The 20741-nt window shown below is 43.6% G+C and overlaps 1 protein-coding gene across 1 annotated transcript in view; it reads left to right on the forward strand.

Annotated features, from left to right (window-relative positions):
- Slc49a4 (solute carrier family 49 member 4) overlaps positions 1 to 20741 on the forward strand; it is a 78096-nt gene that overhangs the window by 46276 nt on the left and 11079 nt on the right. Inside the window, exons 6-7 of the mRNA XM_059277375.1 lie at positions 1457 to 1524; positions 3707 to 3834. Coding sequence (XP_059133358.1) covers positions 1457 to 1524; positions 3707 to 3834 — 196 coding nt within the window. The remainder of the gene's footprint in view (positions 1 to 1456; positions 1525 to 3706; positions 3835 to 20741) is intronic.

The raw sequence follows: 20741 nt of genomic DNA on the forward strand, positions 1-20741 counted from the left end.
GCACGAACACAGACACACTCCCACAAACTGTCCTCTGACCTGCATGTGTGTATGTGTTCACATACACAGATGCACACACATGCACTCGAGAGTGCACGAACACAGACACACTCCCACAAACTGTCCTCTGACTTGCATATGTGCATGCTTGCCCATACACAGATGCACACACATGCACTCGAATGTGCAAGAACACACACTGCCACAGCTGTCCTGTGACCTGCCTCTGCCTCCTGAATGCTGAGATTAAAAGCGTGCGCCACCACTGCCCAGCTGACCCCTTCTACTTTTATAAAGAAAGCTAATCCCATTTTCATAATGGCAGATCTCTCATGACTTCATCGTTGAAAGGCCTCTCCTCAGGCTGGAGAGATGGCTCAGCTGTTAAGAGCACTGGCTGCTCTTCCAGAGGTCCTGAGTTCAAATTCCCAGCAACCACATGGTGGCTCCCAACCATCTATAATAATGTCTTCTTCAATTTGATGTCCTCTTCTGTCATGCAAGCATACATGCAAATGCAGTGGAAATGTAGGTGATGTCAGGTGCCCTGAGGAATGTGACTTGAAGTAGGGAAGGACTAAGACAGGAGAGGCACCCTGAGAAGGGAGTAGCCATTAATGCTTAGTGAGCACTTGCTGTGTGCTCCCACCGAGTAAGTCCTGGACACAGATGGTCTCCTTCATGATTTTGTAGGTAAGAGACATAATCGACCAGGGTCACTGAGCTCGTCAGTAGCAGGAATAGAAACATTTTCTGAGTTTGGCTTTGCTTTTGCTTTTTCTGTCTACTTGTGTTCGTCAGACTTCTAAGTGAAGGATATTGGCAGAACAGTGTAACAGGAGGAAGGTGTTACTGTGACTTGTGGTTTTAGAGGTTCTGGTCTGTGTTGGCTTGGCTCATTTCTGTGGGGCTGAGAGAGGCGGAATCATGGCGGGGAGCAGAGCACTTGACCTTCTCGTGGAGAGGGGCCCAGGACAAGATACAGTCCCTAGGGACATGTCCCCAGTAACCTCCTTCCTCCAGGTAGGCTCTATGATACGGTCTTAGATATGGCCAGATGTCTTAGCAACAAATTATTGTCTAGGAATTTTATGTATGATGATTGGATTTAAACTTCTTGAGGTCAGGGACTGTTTTCTCTCCCTTCTTATTGAGTTCTTAGTCCTAGGCAGTACTAGACGATGCTAGTGTATAGCACATGCCCGAAAATATTCAATGGTATTTATTTTGTTGATTTAAACTTCCAATAAAAATTAATGGAGGATATAATTATGTAGATACATTTGTATTCATTAGTTATACATGACTCCTTTTGTTTTATCCATTTTCTTAAATAATATTTCCTAGATTTGTTGCCCTTGATGCAGTTAATATTGACTATAGAGGATTTCATTTAATTTCTCCTCAGTTGCAACATGCCACACCTGTATTAACGTGTCTGCTTCTTTGTTAACAGGTAGATGCTGGCTGGATTGGATTTTGGTCTATAGTTGGAGGCTGTGTTGTTGGAATAGCTATGGCAAGGTGAGACTATTTCGTATCAAACTTGTAAGTGGTCGGGGGGAAAAGTCAGAAGAGAAGTGGGTTCCCCAGTATAAACATGATTGAGGAAAGAGCAGAAGAAAAGGCCAGAAACAGCCATTTGTTTGGGCTACGGATGTTCATGTGGCAGAAAGCATTCCATCCACAAAAAGCCTGCTTGGGAGCAGTCCCTCCCAAAATGGTTTCTGAAGACCAGAAATGTATTTCCAGTATAATTAAACTCCTTCTCTTTGTTTATTTGAGGGCAACATCTTCAAATGGGCCCCCCAAAAGGGATATAATTTTTAAAAATAATGAAAAGGTAAAGAGTAGTTAGCAAGAAGGAGCCACATATCAGAGCATCTCTGGGCTCATAGAAAGGCAAACCCCAGTTAGCAAGTGTGTCTGTGGGTGTCCGACTTGGATGGAAATGTCTGTAAAGGTCTCCAGTTTCCTCAGACTCTCTCTCATCCCATCCATTATGACAACACATTCTTAGACTGGGTTAGAAAAGAAAGAGGGTTCTTATTTATTCTAAAAACAGGAGTCTTAGAATATGTCCCTCCTTCCGGTGACATTGGTGTGTCTAAAGGAAGAGTGGTGTTCGCCCTCCAAGCCATTGCATCACACCAAGACCAGCCAATCACCTCACCAGGAAGAAGAGAATCTAATTATCTATTTGAGGAGATCACGAAGATATATAAATCCCCTCAGTATCTAAACCCTTATTGAACATAATTGACACAGGATAATATATGTGGACCTTTCAGTTTTTACATAGTGTTTCTAAGGTGATGCAGGAATAAATTGAATTTATAACTTCCAGGTCACTTTATTTGTTTTTTTTTTCTTTTTTTAATGTTAGAGAAACATAGAAGAATAAAATCTAAAAGGTAAAGGTTTAGGCCAGGAAATCTCTTGACTGATTGTGAAACACATTACCCTGATAATTCTGACAAGAATCATACACAGTTTTTCTCTAATAAATAATAATAATCAGTGAACTCAGGATTCAGACTAAGCATCTGGCATCTCCTTGGGGACACATCTTCTTAGGGGACATTTTTATTAGGCTGCAGGATCTTTCCAGAGTACATAGAAATTTCTTCTGTGAAGCAAGCAACCCTGTCACTAACAGACCAGCCCATTCTTCCCACCAGTAGGTGGCGGCAGCTCTCACATCATAGAGTCACTTAGTCTAACAAACGTGAGCACCCGCATCATAGCAAATAAATGCAAAAAATAAAAGATAATATTGAAGTGTTACAAAGGACAGCTGCATAAAGTAGACACACTACACTCAGTTTTGAATGCAGAGGGAAAGAACATGGTTAATGTCTTACTGGGAACATTTCTATAATAGAAATAATTGGCTTCCTGGGCGCTAGGATTACAGCCATATGTTGCCACAGCTTAGGCTGTATTCTTGCTCTTAGAAAGTTTAGTAAGAAGACATGAAATAAACAAATGCAAAAACCAAACAGTTTCCAACATGGAAAGTTGTTATGGGGATATAAAACAGAATGCAGGGCCACCGTGGGGAGGACTTGCCCTCCTTCAGCATGGAGGGCCATGTTGAACAAGACCTGGATAAGTGGAGGAGTGAGCGGGAGTGAGTGTGTGAGGGTCTGGGTGTTAGTATTACCAGCAGAAAGGCAGCTACAAGCAAGTACTAAAGCTAACCCCTGCTGTGGGAACCAGCCTTAGCATGGATGAGAACAGAAAACAGTATCCAACCAGAAACGGGGGTGGGGGTGGAGATGGAGAGATGGGGGGGGAGAGCAGGGCCAGGTCACATGGACCACAGACTCTATGGAGGCATTTGTGTGCATTCTTTGAGTGTGAGTTCTGGAAGAGCCATCTTTGCACATCAATGTCAAGTAAAACTGGGCTAATGTGTATTCATTATAGGATGTTTAGAAAGTATAAAAGTCAATTTAAAAATTCAAACTCTATTCTGTGAACTGTAGGCTCCAAACAGATTGTTTTATAGTTTGTAGGAGGAAAATAAGTTATTATTAAGTAACATCCTAGACACAAGGAAAGAAGTAAATAAATATTTATAACTGGCATTGAGAACTAAGCAGGGAAAAATCAAGTAATAGTTGCTTAAACAAAGTATGTTGCTAATTTAAATAATACTGAAAAGTCTAGCTGGGATTAATGAAATATTGTTTCTGTTCAGGTTTGCAGATTTTATCCGGGGTATGCTGAAACTAATTCTTCTCCTCCTGTTTTCTGGGGCTACACTGTCCTCCACGTGGTTCACCCTGACCTGTCTAAACAGCATCACGCACTTGCCTTTGACAACAGGTGAGGACAGGTTGTGTTTGAGCTTGGGGTAAATATTGTCAGTTTACAGAAGTATGCGTAGCATACTCTGACAGTAGGCCCTCGTCTTGCTGTCTGTAATTGTTCAGTATATAGAGGTAGGCTCTGGCAATGCTTCCATTGGCAAAGTGCCTGTGGGTCGGCACAGGACCTGAGATCAGATCCAATAACCTGCATAAAATGGTGGGGGCGAGGGGCTAGAGACGTGACTCAGCTCTTGCAGAGAGCTCAAGATCAGATCCCGACAGGCATGTCAGGTACCTCACATGTGACTCCAGCTCCCAAGGACCCAGCACTTCTGGCCTCCGAGGGCAGTTGAACTGTGCACATACCCATGCCCATACACAACGTTTAAGATGTTTTGTTTTGGCTTTGGTTGAAGACTGGGGGCTCAGGTGAGGCAGATCCATATAACTTACTGGGACTTCGGGTTCAGTGACAGACCTTGTATTAAAAAATAAGTGGAAAGGGATCATCAAGGAAAGACATCCCAAATCACCGTCAGGTCTCCACATGCATATGAACTTGTGTACATGTGCAACCGCACACATACATGTACGGATGAAGAGGCTTCCTTTGTCCCATCATCATACCGACATCCCAGATAGGAAGAATCCAAGAAATAATTGAATAGTTTACATAGGGAAGTGTCCTCTTTACATTATCCCATATAGTGTGAAAATGCTTTCATGTAAAATTCACACCAGAGCATAACATATTTTTATCCTATTTATAATTGTTACTAAACAGTACAGTCAAAGCAAAGCATGATTATATCTAAACTATACCTCAGTACAATTCTCTGACCTGGCCTGGTGCCTCAGTTTATACGGCGTTATCATATCATCTGTACAGAAGCATGATTTCTGGAAACACCTTTTGGAAGCTACTAGATCCAGCTTACAATTGTGTGATTAACCGGAAATATTTGTATTTGCTGTTATGCTTATTGTTATTACTAATATAAGTTCTGAGTTTTCTGTTGCTGCTCTAGTAAGTTGCATAAATGTATTGGCTCCACAACAGCACCAAGAATTATCTTACATCCCCGTGGGATGGAAAGTGCTTCCCTAGGGGTCTGGGCTGAGAGCATCGCGAGGACTCTTGGGAAGAGTCTCTTTCCCTCCCTGGGGGCTTTTTTAGCAAGCTACAACCTCCTTGACTTTGTTCACAGTTGGTCTGTGCCCTCCTGGCCCGCCTCCTCTGTCTTCAGGGATCCTTGTCTCACATTGGGCCCACTCCGATAATCCAGGATAATCTCCCAATTTTAGATGCCATTTATTAGCAACCTTAATTCCACCTCAGGCTTAATCCTCATTGCCCTGTAAGGTAACACATTGATAAATTCCAGAGAGGGAAACATCGATCTTCAGGGGAGAAAGGAATAATTCTGCTGGCCCCAGGGTCTTGTCCAGGTTCCTGTGATGGCTTACTGGGGAAGGCAAGGGACTCCATGACTGTTTCTTCCTCCCTTCTAATAAAATTGCTTAAGATGCAGGTTTCTTACTCATCTTACAATTAATTTTTAGCCACCATGGATTAGGTGCTCAATTACAGGATTATTTATTGTGAAGTATATTGAGGGATTAATGTCATACCAGCATTTGACGAGTAGGAGTTGTAGCTTGAGTTTTTCTGCCTGGCCCACAGTCAGGACAAATCTCTCTTACCTGCCAGTCCCACAGCCTCAGACCCAACCAAGTAAACACAGAGACTTATGTTGCTTTCAAACTGTATGGCCGTGGCAGGCTTCTTGCTAACTGTTCTTATAGCTTAAATTAATCCATTTCCATTAATCTATACCTTGCCACATGGCTCGTGGCTTACCAGCATCTTCACATGCTGTTTCTCATCATGGTGGCTGGCAGTGTCTCTCTGACTCAGCCTTCCACTTCCCAGCTTTATTCTCCTCCTTGTCCCGCCTACACTTCCTGCCTAGCCAATGGCCAATCAGTGTTTTATTTATTGACTAATTAGCAACACATTTGCCATACAGAACATCCCATAGCACTTCCCCCTTTTTTTTTCAAAAAGGAAGATTTTAACCTTAACAAAGTAAAATTACATATAATTTGGGAATTTGGACGTAGCTTCTCTTACTACTTCCTGCTGGAGGGGGGCGCTGTATCTTATGGGGACACAAAGAACATTTTAGAATTATGGAATAGTCCATGAGGGTGTATCATCTGAGCCAGTCGCCTTGAAACCATTCTGGATGTTGGATCATCTGGGCCATGGTGTCATCGGAGACCTTTCAGGGGGTCTTGGCTGGTCAAACCTGATGTATCTTAATCTGGAACAAATCCATAGCCTTTGGCTTTCTGTGGGAACAAAAGAGACTCTTTTCCAAAGCAACATATCCTTATATCCAAACTTTGAAGTCAAGGTATCTTTAAAATATACATATTGGTTTAACTCAGCTTCCTTTACAATCAAATATCTCTCAGCAGTTAAGAATCCCAAAGACAACACAATCCAGATTCTCTGTGTAATATTCATCTTTACGTGGCTTATTTTCTATATTAATTTTACTGTCTCTTTAAAGACTTTATTTTTTAAAACTATATATTTGTTTCTATAACTCTATATATCTCCTTTTTTGTCTCTTTCAAGCCTACGTATATTTTACACACATTGTAAACTATTACATCTGAATCTGTCTTATTGTGAATCTGTTGCTTTAAACTGCAGCAGCTGTGGCTGCTGGCTCCGCCCACCTCAGCTTCCCAACATGGCTAAGTTTACCACCAGCTCTGGGAGCTGTCATGGGTCTATGCTTTTATCCAAGCAGCTTGTAGTCCAGAAACCTCTTTTTTTTGTTTTGTACGAGCAAAGTCTAAATCCACCATGCAGCTTAATGTGCCACTTGCAGAGGCCTCATTCCTGCCATACTGCAGGTTGAGCGCACACGCCAGGAACCTGCCATAGTAGCTCAAACTGGCAGCTGCAGCTCATTTGAGAGAGACAGTTAGGAACTGTTTTTAGCTCCATTTTAGAATCTTTTCTCAGGTTTTAGATGGAAACTCTTGCCACCACGTTGGACGCCATTTGTAGCTTGAGTTTTTCTGCCTGGCCCACAGTCAGGACAAATCTCTCTTACCTGCCAGTCCCACAGCCTCAGACCCAACCAAGTAAACACAGAGACTTATGTTGCTTTCAAACTGTATGGCCGTGGCAAGCTTCTTGCTAACTGTTCTTATAGCTTAAATTAATCCATTTCCATTAATCTATACCTTGCCACGTGGCTCGTGGCTTACCGGCATCTTCACATGCTGTTTATCATCGTGGCGGCTGGCAGTGTCTCTCTGACTCAGCCTTCCACTTCCCAGCTTTATTCTCCTCCTTGTCCCGCCTACACTTCCTGCCTAGCCAATGGCCAATCAGTGTTTTATTTATTGACTAATTAGCAACACATTTGCCATACAGAACATCCCATAGCAAGGAGTAAATTAGAATCTGAAGGCTTGAGGGGGCCCACTTGCCCAGCAGTGGTGGTTCCTTTTCCCCAGATAGCTTAGAATCTCTGCACATCCACTTTGGATCTCTGCAGTCTGGAATTAGAACCAGGATCTGTACATCAGCAGCATCAGACTTTCACACAGGTAATAAGCAGTAGTGTAAGGCTGCCAGACTGCCCCAGCCAGCATAGATGCCCCAGCAAACTCACAGGGGCCACGCTGGGACTTGACTTCCCTTGGACTCCGCTGCAGCCTCCAGTCCAGGGACATTCCCACTGTCTGTAGACTGGACTTCATTCTGATGCTGTCGGAGCTTTGGGAAGTTAGTTTTTCAGCAGCTGGTGTAGTAATGAGCAAGTGTCCACTAAACCGATCTGGAGCAGGAAATGAGGGTGGGAATATTCAATACGATTGGAAGTTTGGAGCTCTACACCTGCCCATCAGATGCACACACCTGTAGTGATTGGGGCCATTCTTTCGTCTGTGGACACTACTCTTTAAGTGGCTGCTAAGTTGTCAGGACATACACACTCACTGACCTGTTTGCACCTAAGTATGTCAACAGCACATTTGTTAGCTATTTATTTTGGCCTTGGAAGCACCATTAAAATTTGATACTATACTAAGTAAGCATTAAGAACAGATGGCTCCATGGGTAAACATGCTTGCTGCCTAGACTCACAACCTGAGTTCAAGCTCCAGGACCCACATGGAGAAGCAGAGAGTTACCTCTATACACATGAACCCATGTATACATACCTGTTAAATAAGTAAATAAATAAATATATTTTTCCATGTATACACATTAAATAGATAAATAAATCTAATTTTTAGATTAAAAGATTAAAGTTTTTTTTTTTTTTTTTAAAGAGGGAAAATGCTGGGAAACTTCAGCTCCCACCCATCCTCCATCAGCTTTCTCAAGTGTGAAGCCCAGTTGTCCAGTATAATAATTAGACAGTGACTAAAAATCTGTGACTCTTTATATACCAGTGTTCTATGTGGTATTTCAAATAATTAGGCAAGTGTGCCCAGTCAGATTTCTTTTTAAGTTTATTTAATTGTATGTGTATGGCTCTTTTGCTTGCTGTATGTCTGTGCACCACATGCATGCAGTTCCCATGGAGGCCAGAAGAGGGCATCAGATCCCCTGGAAGTGGAGTTACAGACAGTTGTGAGCTGCCCTGTGTGTGCTGGGAATCAAACCCGGGTTCTTTGGAAGAGCAGCTAGTGTTCTTAACTGCTGAGCCATTTCTCCAGCCCATTGGCCCAGATTTTCTTCTTTTACTTCATTCTGATATAGTTTAGCAGTTGGGCAGCATTCAGATGCAACCATTTTGGTTTACAGCTCCTCTCATCCATGGAATTACATGCAGATTTTTTTATGGTCTCATATAGAAGTCAGTATCTGTGACACTTTATAGAAACATCATCATGGGTGCTTGATGACACCTGTTGGTTATTCATAAGACAGTGCAACTGTCAAGTTCAGGTGCGGCTTCGTCTCTGAGTGGAAGTGTTGGGGGGAATTTAATTTTTACATCTGCTTTTGTCTGGATTGGTGTAGTGAGTGTATCTGTCTTTTATAGTCAGGCAGAATATATTTGAAAACTGTACATCTTTTGTTGGACCCCAAAGTTTAGGGTCTCAAGTGGAAGCCCCAAGAACCCAGTCCAGTTGATGCAACAGCATGAGGATTTTATTGAAGCTTCTGTACAGAAGGGCAAACTCTGCTCCTAAGAGCAAGAGTCGCATCTTACTGTAGTCACATAGGTGCTTTTAAAGGAAAAACCCACAAAACCCACAAGATTACAATTCCCATACAATTTCATGGCCTGATCACAGGATGATCACAGAGTGGGTACAGTCACATCCACATGCACATTTTTCCTGAAACCTCAAGGGGGGTATCAGGGTGGGAGTGGAGTTTACACAAAGGTCACAGTGGTCCTTCCTGGAACACTTGCAATTATCCCAGTCACAGTTGAGCACATCTCTTAACAGAAATCTTTTTACATTGTTACATTGTGGCAGGGGTGATTGAGTAGTGGTTGAGTCAGGTTGCCCTTGGAACTAGATTTTTTAGTTTCTCATTTCCTGGTGCTTGAAGTTTCTCTCTTCCTGAGGTTTGGGGGTGTAAGCCTGAAGGGCTAGGGTCTTTCACTTTTTAATCTTCCACGTGTGATTGACCTGATCAAGACTATGTTTTCCAGTCTGTGGTTGAAAAGAATTCTGCTGGGCAGGAAGTGAAGAAGCAGATTTCTAAACTAATCACAGCCGGATTGAAAGGCTGAATTTGATATGCCCATCTTTTTATTTTGTTTTGTTTTTGTTATTTGAGACAGGTTTCTCTGTGTAGCTCTGGCTGTCCTGGAAATCACTCTATAGACCAGGCTGGCCTCGAACTCAGAGATCCCCTTGCTTCTGCCTCCCGAATGTTGGGATTAAAGGCGTGTGCCACCACGCCTGGCCTGATGTACCCATCTTAACAACCAGGGGAATGTTCACCATACTTATGTGATAATATTTATATAAATGTTATGTTGTTTTTGGTTGAAGTCAGTTTTTCAATGTCACTTAGATATTCCTAAACGACGGTTTTTAACTTACAGAACCCCGAGGTAAGAACTAGCTGTACCGACTCCCCTCCACAGTGCCAAGCCTTTCTTGTCTCACAGTGAGTGGCACTCAGCCATGCTCTGAGTGAATCTCGCCCTCCTTGCCAGGTGGATAATCCAGAGCATGGATTGGGTCTCATAAACTCTGTCCCCAGCCTTGCACCTGCGAAGGGAGATGGGGAAGGACTGTTACCTCATCCCGAGCCTCAGTAGACAGAACTTCCAGGCTGCAGGAGTCAGCAGCCACTGTCACTTTGTCATTCAGCACAAGCTGCTGGGAAGCAAAGGGGCACGTTTTAATGGAACAATGGGAATTTTAATAAATCTATCACAGATACTCCCTCTGCCTTTGTAAAAATCTGACCTAATTCCTTTTCAGTCAGAGAGGTTCCATGAAGGGGAATTTACTACAGAATCTAATTATGGACCCATCTAGACCTTGAGGTCAATATTTGAAGTCAGTAATGGCAAATTCGTGTTTCTTTTTAGTGGTCATTCTTAGTCAGGAGACGTGTCGTCCTCTTGCCTAGCATGCTTAGTCTTTCTCTTATGGGTTTTATGAGTCAGGAGAATCTCCGTGAAAAGTATGTGAAACAGTCACGCTACAAAGCAGTGTTGTGGTCAGAACAGGCAGCATCTGTAACTCTGGTTCCTTGAGACCGTTTGCCCCGCAGCTCGACCGTCTTTGTGTTTGTACACTCCGCTGTTCCAGGAGGAGCAGCATCATCTAATAGCGTTTTCCTCAGAGCATCCCCGTCACTAACCAGTGCCTAGTGCACACGGAACTGTGGACATAAAGCTAAAGGCCAGTTAAGTTTTCTCTCCCTGCTGTTTCACGACAACCCCTATTAGTCTTCCTGTAGTCTACCCCTCGTGATACTGTGTAGCCATCTCTGCAGAGGAAAACTGGGTCACGGCATTGTCTCTGAAGGCACAAGGGTTGATATATGCACTTGCTTACACACGTCCTCTGGGAGGCTGTCAGCAGTATGCATTTTTTTCCTCTTAGGAAAACTTAGTATTTAAAATTCCATTATTAATTAACTGAAGTATTTACAATGGGACAAATAAATAACTTCATGACTAGATAACATGAGCTTCAAAATCTTGAGGCTTTTGCTATAAACAAAACGATGCAAGCACATTATTCACCTGACCTGAGAATGAGATCTAGCCCTGTTAGATACAACTCACACAGTCATTTTTTACTGAACAGATGAATGCTTGGAAAATGGCACTTTGAAAAACGTTAGCACTTTGGCGTTGAGTTTGCTGAAACAATATAATTTGACTGTTTGACAGAAGTTGCCTTGGGAGCGATTATTCATCTAATTTCATCTCAGCTTACTAGAATGGGTGTGATGGTGCTACCTAGCATGTCCGGGGTGAAGCTGGAGGGAAGGTGTCCTGCTGGATAGACGCCCCTTAGAGCAATAGCAGACCACAGGTTAGCTTCAGTGTTGGCTCAAGAAAGGAAGCATTCCCAGCTGCTGAAAGGCATGTGACATGTAGACCAGGGAGTAAGCTGCTTCATTTCCATGCGTTTTGTCTTTATTAAGATAATTATTCCTATTTTAATAACACACAAAAAGTAAAAGCGTACACATTGCCCCTCCAACTATGCCCCATTTTAACAGCATGCAGAAATTAAAAGCATACCCATGGCCCCTCATAGAGTAATGAATATGATTTTTAAACATTTTTAAAGAAATAGGTAATTTGAAGCTTTCAGGAAGTAAGACAGAAAAGAATGACGTAATCTTTTCAGTTTTGTTGCTCAAAAGTGACTCTTACTCATGGTCATTAGTAACAGCTCAGAAAAGGAAGGTAGAATATGAATTAAAAGAGTGGACTTGTGAAGCTTCTGGGCATAACAGTTGTAAGAGCTGGAAGGTGGCTCAGTGTAGAAAACATGCCACAATAGTGTGAGAACCCAGATTTGAACCCCCAGAACCCAGGTAAAGGAGCCTAGGGCAGCTGTGTAGGTCTGTAACCCTGTGCTCCACAGCCGAGTGGGGAGGCAGAGGCAGGAGAAGCCCTGGAAACTCAGGGCCAGCTCTCCTGGCCTACGCCTGTCTCCAGTAGATGGAACGGGAAGACTAACCCCCAAGTTGTCCTCAGACACCCACATATGCACTGTGACACAAACACCCATGTGCACACACAAAGGATGCTTTAAAACTGATTTCTTAAAGTAATAAAATGCTCAAAGGATCTACTGAAGAAGATCATGTAATATTTATTTGTGGAAATGTTCAAGAGAAATAAGTCTTGGGCAGAATTGTGTTTCTGGCGGGAGGAAGGCAGTCAGTCAGCGCTCATGATTTAATAGTACACTGCCTTCTTCAGACCCGTAAATAATTTGGTGGATCTGGAAAGTGTCTGATAAACCTACATGCTGGTATCGTTTCACGACCAGTCTCCAAGCCCACTCTTTCAAGGATTATTTGTTGTGCTTCATTTCTGCAAGATAATTACTTTGCCTTTCAGCCATACAGAACTGTAAACATAGCGAACAGTCAATTTTTATGGGACTAAAGTATGCCAGCAAAGAGGCTAAACAAGGATGTCTGCAAATTAACAGCACTGAAGGAAATCATAGTCGCTAATGAGATCGTACCCCGGATTCCCATCCTCATCTGGGCCAGTCTCATGGACCACATGCTAAATTTTTCGGAGATTATCAGGGCTGCAGCAGTTACTTTGTAGGGAGAAAGAGTCGCAGCTCAGTAATGGAGAATCAGAGAGCCAGGCCTGGTGACACACACCTAGAACCCAGCTACTTGGGAGGCTGGAGCAGGAAGGAGGGTCATAAGTTCATTGCTCATCTGGGCTGTAAAGTGTGTCTGTCTGTCTGTCTGAATGCGTTTTTGTTTTTTGTTCTCAGGATTGATTTTTATGTGTATATGGGTATGTGTGTGTGAGTGCAAGTGTCCACGGAGACCGGAGGGTTCTGGAATTATAGACGGTTGTTAGCCATCCTTCATGGGTCTTGGGGATCGAATTCAGGTCCTTACAAGAGCAGTACATGCTGTTAGGCCCTGAGCTATCTCTCCAGCCCCTGTGGAGGTGTTTTGTTCTGTATGTTCAGCCTGCTCCAAATCTGTGGGGAGAAAAGTATGTAGACAGCATTGCGGGTATTCCCATGTACTGCCCGCTGTTTCTTTTCCACGTGTCTTTATTTCCAAAGGAGGAGTTGTTATTTACAAGTTTCCTTCAGACAGGGAAACAGGGACAGCTCTAGTAAAGGTGTAATCTAGTAATTGCCAACCGTCTTTCCCAGCTTTATCCTGAAATAAAAGTTCTGTCAGTGTGCACCATAAGAAAACCTATTTATAAAGTGTATTCATATCCTAAACCTACACTTTAGAGAAATTTCCCAACTCTCTTAAGGTAATTCATAATACATTTTCTTTGTTTTACATGTTTATATCTTATTTTCTTTCTTTCTTTTTTTTCCCTTTGTTTTTTTCAGGCCAGGGTTTCTTTGTGTAGCCCTGGCTATCCTGGAACTCACTTTGTAGCCCAGGCTGGCCTCAAACTCACAGAGATCCACCTGCCTCTGCCTCCTGAGTGCCAGGATTAAAGACGTGTGCCAGAGCACTGCCTGGCTCTCTTCTTTCCTTTTATTTTTTTCAATTTTATTTATTTATGTATTTTTTTAAAGGTATGAATGCTCTGTCTGTATGTATGCCTGAATGCCAGAAGAGGGTATCAGATCCCATTATAGATGGTTGTGAGCCACCATGTGGTTGCTGGGAATTGAACTCGGGACCTATGGAAGAGCAGCCAATGCTCCTAATGGCTGAGCCATCTCTCCAGCCTGCTTTTTTATTTCTTAATAAAACTGTAAACAAATCTCGGTTACTCTTGTCTATCTAGGAGCACCATAAGAGTTTGTTTTTTACATTCTGGTAAATACCTTCTTGCCACATGAGTTAAAATTGGTCACTGATCTGCTTAACTGAACTTTACCCATCTGGTACAGTATATCATTGAATAAGTGAACCTTGGGGCTGGAGAGGCGGCTCAGTAGTTAGGAACGTACTGTGCTCTTGCGGGGGATTGGAATTTGGTCCTCAGCATCCCTAGGGCATCTCACACTTTTCTGTAACTCTGCTCCAGGGGGACCCCAAGACTCTGCATGCATGTGCACATAACCACACACACAATTAAGAATAATAAAAATAAAACAATGAAGTAAATGAGCCTTGTGCTGGAGATGTTGCTTAGTTGGTCGAATGCCTGCCTAGTGTCCATGTGGCCCTAGGTCCATTCCAGCCTCACATGTTCTGGGTGTGGTGGTTTATGCTTGGAGGCAGGAGGGTCAGAAGCTCAAGGTCTTCCTCGGCTGCATAGCCAGTTCAAGGCCACCTGAGCACCTTGACACACACCCATCTCAAAGAAAAAATATGATAAAATTCAAGTGGAATCTCTTCTGTAGCTTTTCGGATGTACCTTTATCTGATGGCGACTTGCATATCTCCCACAGGGGACTTATAATCTGTGCAGCAGCAAGCCTGCACAGCAAGCCATCCCCCTCCCTCTCACTTAGTGGCCCTCAGCCTCTGGAGGCATCTACCATGTCTGGCATGTCAACACACCACTGACCGACCTGGTCCCTTTGGCTCAGCTTCCCTAGTGTTTCAGGGTCTTCCTTAAAACATTGCTAGGGTAGGGCCTGTGAGATGGCTCAGCAAGTAAAGGCACTTGTCATGGGGGGGTGGCGGGGGAGAAACCCACCTAAAGGGGAGGGAGGGAACTGATTCTACAGAGTTCTCCTCATGCAGACTTAACAATAGTAACATTTGTAAGTGCGTCAGAACCCGGGTGCCAGAGACAGAACTCAAGAGCGGTACACATTCTTAACTCTGAGCCATCTCTCTAGCTCCTAAATTTTTTTAAATTAAAAACAAAACATTCCTATAGCTGGTGCACCCACCTTCCTGCTGTGCGCACAGCCGGAGACCAAGCGGGTATGTATGGCTGCTTGTGATCAGGCATGGAATTCCCTTCCACACTGCTGGAAATGGCTGCCAAGCCAGGAGACCGCAGGAGTCACCTCAGCAGTGTCTGTTTACTGCTGTAGCCTCGCAGCCCACCACAATAGGCTCCTGAGAGTGCTTGTGAAGAAAGGTTCAGACTCAGTTTCCCTCGAAGATACTTAAGCAATCATTTTGACCCACTCTGCAGATAGATGATGAAAATTCTTTTCATTTGTAACCCTGGGATGCTCTGCCTTCGGTTCTGTCAATCAGGCTCCGTGCAATCACTTCCAGCCTTGGTACTGAATACAGATGGGAGGCCTAGGCCATGTGCATCAGTACTATTGAATAAAAAGTACCGATTGTTGGTGGCTTTCAGTCCGACACGGTGGCGTGGTAGCAAACAAGCCACAGCCCGTAGGCCTGGACGGTATTATTGACGCTGTTAGATGGGGATGCATGGAGGTGGCGTGGGAGTAAGAGGAGGTCATCGTCTACAGAAGCAGAATTGTCCTCTAATCAGAACAGTGGCCGGCAGCTGTCTCTCCAGGAGAGTGGAGACTGCACAGGGGTTCAGAGGTTTACAGAGCAGAGAGGGGAACTTTCAGGTGGCAGATTCCATCTGCAGGGCAGTTCGCTGAAGTCTCAAAGCGGTAAATACAGAGGGAGCTAATGGCCTCCCACCTGAGGCGTTTAGGTCATTAACCCTTTACTGCGAATTTAACTTGTTATCTAAACAAGAGGAGGGATTTGCTGCTGTTTTCTTTTCAAGACTTTAGTTTAATTTAAGACAGTTATTTACCTGCCCCAGAGAGTTGATAAGATGATCAAGTTTGGTAACATGTGAATGCCGACACAAAGTGCCACCAAATCTTCTAAGTCCAAAGTTACAAAGTTGCTGCTGGCCATATCTTCTTTGTTTTGTTTTTCAAGACAGGGTTTCTCTCTGTAGCCCAGGCTCTCCTGGAAATGATTCTGTAGCTCAGAGATTCACCTGCCTCTGCCACCCGAGTGCTGGGGTTCGAGGCGTGCGCCCCCATTTGGTGTATAGAACCTATCTTGAGTCTCATTAGATGCTGACTGCAGCAGCTCTTGTTCTTACCTGATTTGGGAATTTATCTTGTCTTTTATGGAAAGGGTCCCAGATAGACCAGGCTTGCCTCAAACTCACTAGATAGTCAAGGATGACCTTGAACGTCTGATCCTCCAGCCTCCACCTCTAGACTCTGGGGTCACAGTGTACGTGGCTGCACACGATTTATGCGGTGCTGGCATCAAACCCAGGGCTTTGCACATGCCAGGCAGCGCTTTGCCAACTAAGCTACACCCGGTCCTTGGGAATGTCTTTTGTAACTGCTGGTGACCTAGTGCAGTGGTTCTGCACCTGAGGGTCGCGACCGCTGGGGCTGAACGGCCCTTTCGCACGAGTCACCTCAGACCATTGGAATACACAGATAGTTATGTTACGATTCACAACAGTAGCAAAATTAGAGTTATGAAGTAGCAAGGAGAATGATCTTATGGTTGGGGGTCACCACAGGAGGAACTGTATTGAAGGGTCACATCATTAGGAAGGCTGAGAACCACTGACCTTGGGGATTGTGTATTTTACTTGATGAAAATGTATTCATAGGTAGTTTTCTCCCTCTAAAGTTTAGTTATTTGGTTTGTCATGGGAATGAGTACTTCCAGGGCCGTGATTCAATTTATGTGACTAACATTCATCCATTTTAACTGTACTTGGTATTATACAGGATTTTTTTTTTTTCAGCTTAAACTGCAGACCCATGAAATCTTATTAGCTTTTTGGAAAAAATCTGCATCAGCGCTTCATTTGTGTTTGTTCTGCTAAATTACCTTGACGTTTTAATTGAAAGGCAGTTTATTCTAATTTTTGTCTATTATAAAAAATCACGGAAATGTTTAATGATGGTGTAGTTTGAACCCTCTGTGGTGAGCAGGAAATTATCTTGTCTGCTTGACTTTGAATAAATGACACTCACTCACTGAATATATCAAGGCTGAACAGAAATTCAAGTAGAAATCAGATTCAGACTTCTAACAGTCCGCTTCCATGCTGCATGCCCCAGAACGCTCAGGAACGTTGTGTGGAATCACTGTGCTCACAGCTGTCTTCCCCTGTTCTGATTGGAAGGCACTCACTCAGCTCTGCCCTGTCTCAGTTGTTTCCTTCTCTAGTTTCCCCAGCAGAAAATGATTTCAGCCTATCCATCCAGTGGTGTTTGTTTATTTTTTAAGCCCTCTTAAGTCATCATTTTTATGGTAATGGAAGAAACAAATACTGAGATTGATGAGATGGTAAGAGGCCCTGCTGCTGTTGCAGAAGACCCCAGGGTACCATTCCCAGCACCCACATGGGGCATTCCATAACCACCTGAAACTCCAGCTCCAGGGGGCCTAGCATCCTCTTCTGGTTCCCTAGGCGTGCATGCGCACACGCACATGCACACACACACACACACACACACACACACACACACACACACACACCCACATGTACAAACACATGCACACAAGTGAAAATAATTTGAACTGAGACTGAGTCAGCTGTGTTTTCACTTGTGGTCCTTGAAGTTATACCACCCATTTCTTCTACACATGACATAGCCCCGTTTCTAATACGTGAAGTGGGACTTTTATGCTAGGATCCTGGTACATGGTGACGGGCAGTGCTGGGGGTTTCTGAGTCATGGAGCGAACAGACGCTAGGAAGTGAAGTCCTCTCGGTGGTCAGTGTTTATTTGTAAGGAAATTTCCCTCTTAGTCAATAGATCAGATAGACACATAGTAAAACAAACCACCACCACCAAAAAAACCCTAAAATTTAAACAATAGAAAAAGAAAGTGAAGTGCCATATTTCCACTCTACTGTGCCTCCGCCTCCCGTTCCAGAGACAGCTCTATCACCAGTTTCTTCTGTGTTGTGGAAAATTCTAGACATTTACAATGTGTATGTATCTCTCTTTTTTCAGCTGCTTTTCATGTGTATATCCAGCAATATTCACATATACATGTCCCCTTGTTTTTAATGATCATATAGCAATACCTTTGCTTCAAGAACTTGGGAGATTGTTTAGTTTATTTTAGTTGTTGTTGTCAGTGGTGGCTTATTGCTGGGTTTTTTTGTCTCATTTTGTTGAGACAGCTGGCCTTAAACTTATGTGTGGCCCAGGAGGACCCTGAGTTCCAGATCTTCCTGTGTCATCAAGTGCTGGGGTTGCAGGCACGGGTCACCATGCCCAGGGTTCTTGTATTAGAATGCTGTTAAAAGGTGACACACAGCTTTCTCTTTCTAATTGATGTGTATATGCTTTGGGTTTGGGCATGTGTGAGTGCATATGCCTCTGTTGTCCAGAAGGGGGCTCTGATCTCCTGGAGCTGGAATTACAAATGTGAGTGCTGATAGCTAAACTTGGGTCCTTTGCAAGGACAGTACGGGCTCTTAGTCTCCGGGCATTTCTCCAACCCCATTTAGCTTGTCTTTAGTCTTTGCATATACTACACACAGCATCTCAGTGACTGTCCTGTGTGTGTCTATATCTGCACAGATAGAGCATGGAGTCCCAGAAGCAGAACTGCTAAATCAAAGAGTAAGCACATTTTTTTAAGTTAGGTATTTCAAATCACCCACCACAAGATGAACTATGGGGCCATCCGTAGTTTTTAACCACAGTAGAATTTACACCTTTCCAGTGACAGTTCTTTTGAGACTCCTTATGAGCGTGGGCCAAGAGAGCTGCTTGGCCTTGAAGTTGTCTGACAAGGCCTGGCTTGTCTGAACGCTGCTCTTCAGGTGTATCCCAGGTGTGTCTGGGTAGCAAGCTTGGTAAAAATCAATAGACTCTAGCCTCTCCTTTCAAGACCTCATACCCAGTCCCCTTCCACTATGTACTACTCATTGTATTTTTGTTTGCCATGTCGATTCTCTTGTATTGATCATGATTGTTTAGTCATTATACTTTAATTTACCTGATTAGAATCTCATGTAGGGATAGAGCTCCTTCAAAAATATAAACGTAGATTTTTTTGGGGGTAGGGGGTTCTTTGTTTTGTCTTGTTGTAGTTTGATTTGTTCTGTTTTGAAACAAGATCTCGCTGCAGCCCAAACAGTCTTGAGACCCTCCTTGGAGTCCAGGCTGGCTTTGAACTCAAATCCTCTGTCTCCAACTCCTGAGTGCTGGGTTTACAGACATGAGCCTGAGTTTACAGACATGGGCCTGGGTTACAGACATGGGCCTGGGTTACAGACATAAGCCAAAATGTTGAGATGGGAAGATTATTTCTAACCATGTTTCCTGAAACATCTAATTCCACCAGTGTGCGATCTTGTGTTCAGTAGTAGTACTTGCTGGTCCCTACGAGCTGGAAATATTTTGTCATTTATTTCAGTACTTTTTTTGTTTTAAACCCTAGCTGATGTGTTCTTGGGTCAGTAGTCTTTTCTTCCCTGATTACCACTGACCAATCATTAAGTGACTGTACATGGGAAACTGAATACACGATGAAAGCTACCAGTAGTATTCCATCCCCAGTGTGTCACACGAGTCCCATGTGAGTAGAGGGTACTGAAGGTGCATGTAATTGACATCAGCCAATAGATAGTGAGCATGGGGTCTTAGGTTGTGCTTTATTTCTACGAAACTCTTGGGGGTGAGGGTGCAGGGGGGCTGGAGAAGTAGCCCAGTGGTTAAGAGTGCAGAGGATCTGAGTTGAGTTCCCAGCACCTACAACTCCAGCTCCAGAGGAATCCAGCACCTCTGGTACCCTGGGCATGTGTATTCTCACACACACACACACACACACACATACACACACACTCTCATTGGGGGAAAAATAAAACTATCATGAGCAGCAGGATGGCTCAGCTTGCCGGGCAAGCCTGACAAACCCAAACCCATGTAAAGGCGGAAGGAGAGAACCAACTCCCAAGAAGCAGTCCTCTGCCCTCTACACGAGCCCCACGGCACTCACACCCACACAGACATCGTGATATGATGCATACAGTAGGAAGAAAGAGTCTCTTGAAAATGATTGCCGTGTTTTCTAACAGGGCAGCTTGACTGCTCATGTGACTAGAACGGGGCCACTGTTCCCCCTGCGGTAGGGCTAGCTTTTGTGTCATTCTTTGCCTCTCTAGCTTCCTATTTGTCTATGTCACAGAAATAAAGGGAAGCCAGAGCAGTTTCCAGCTAGTTACAATTATTAGAAGACACTATTTTATAGTTTTGGGGGAGCAGTCAGAGAAGCTAACCCAGGGACACCATTGTCCTCTTACCCCTGCGGTCCTGCGGTAGACAGGTAATGATTTGCAGTCGGCTGTGGTCGGTCCTGGTGCTTTGAAATGCCAAAATCTAGGGGTGGGGTGTGAGAGATTTGGGTTAGGCCTCCACTCTCCGCAGCTTCTGTGCTTTTTATTTAAATAAATAAATAAATAAATAAATAAATAAATAAATAAATAAATAAATAAATAATTTTGATTTTTTCAAGACAAGGTTTTCTTTGTGTAGCCCCTGGCTGTCCTGGAACTATCTCTGTAGACCAGACTAGCCTCGAACTCACAGAGATCCACTTGTCCTCTGCCTCTGGAGTGCTGGGATTTAAAGGTGCTAACCTCTACCGCCTGGCTAGCAATTTTTTTTCTTAATATAACAGAAGTATTTTTCTTTAACTTTAAACTTAGAATGTATTCTGTGCATTATTGCCAGCAGATACCTTTATTAAAATATAGGTACATATTATAGCTCTTCTCCACTGGCCCTGTTTCATCTTCGAACTTGAATTAGTGAAAGTGTGTAGGCAGAACAGGA

The sequence above is a fragment of the Peromyscus eremicus genome, chromosome 12, assembly GCF_949786415.1.
Source record: "Peromyscus eremicus chromosome 12, PerEre_H2_v1, whole genome shotgun sequence".
Taxonomy (NCBI): domain Eukaryota; kingdom Metazoa; phylum Chordata; class Mammalia; order Rodentia; family Cricetidae; genus Peromyscus; species Peromyscus eremicus.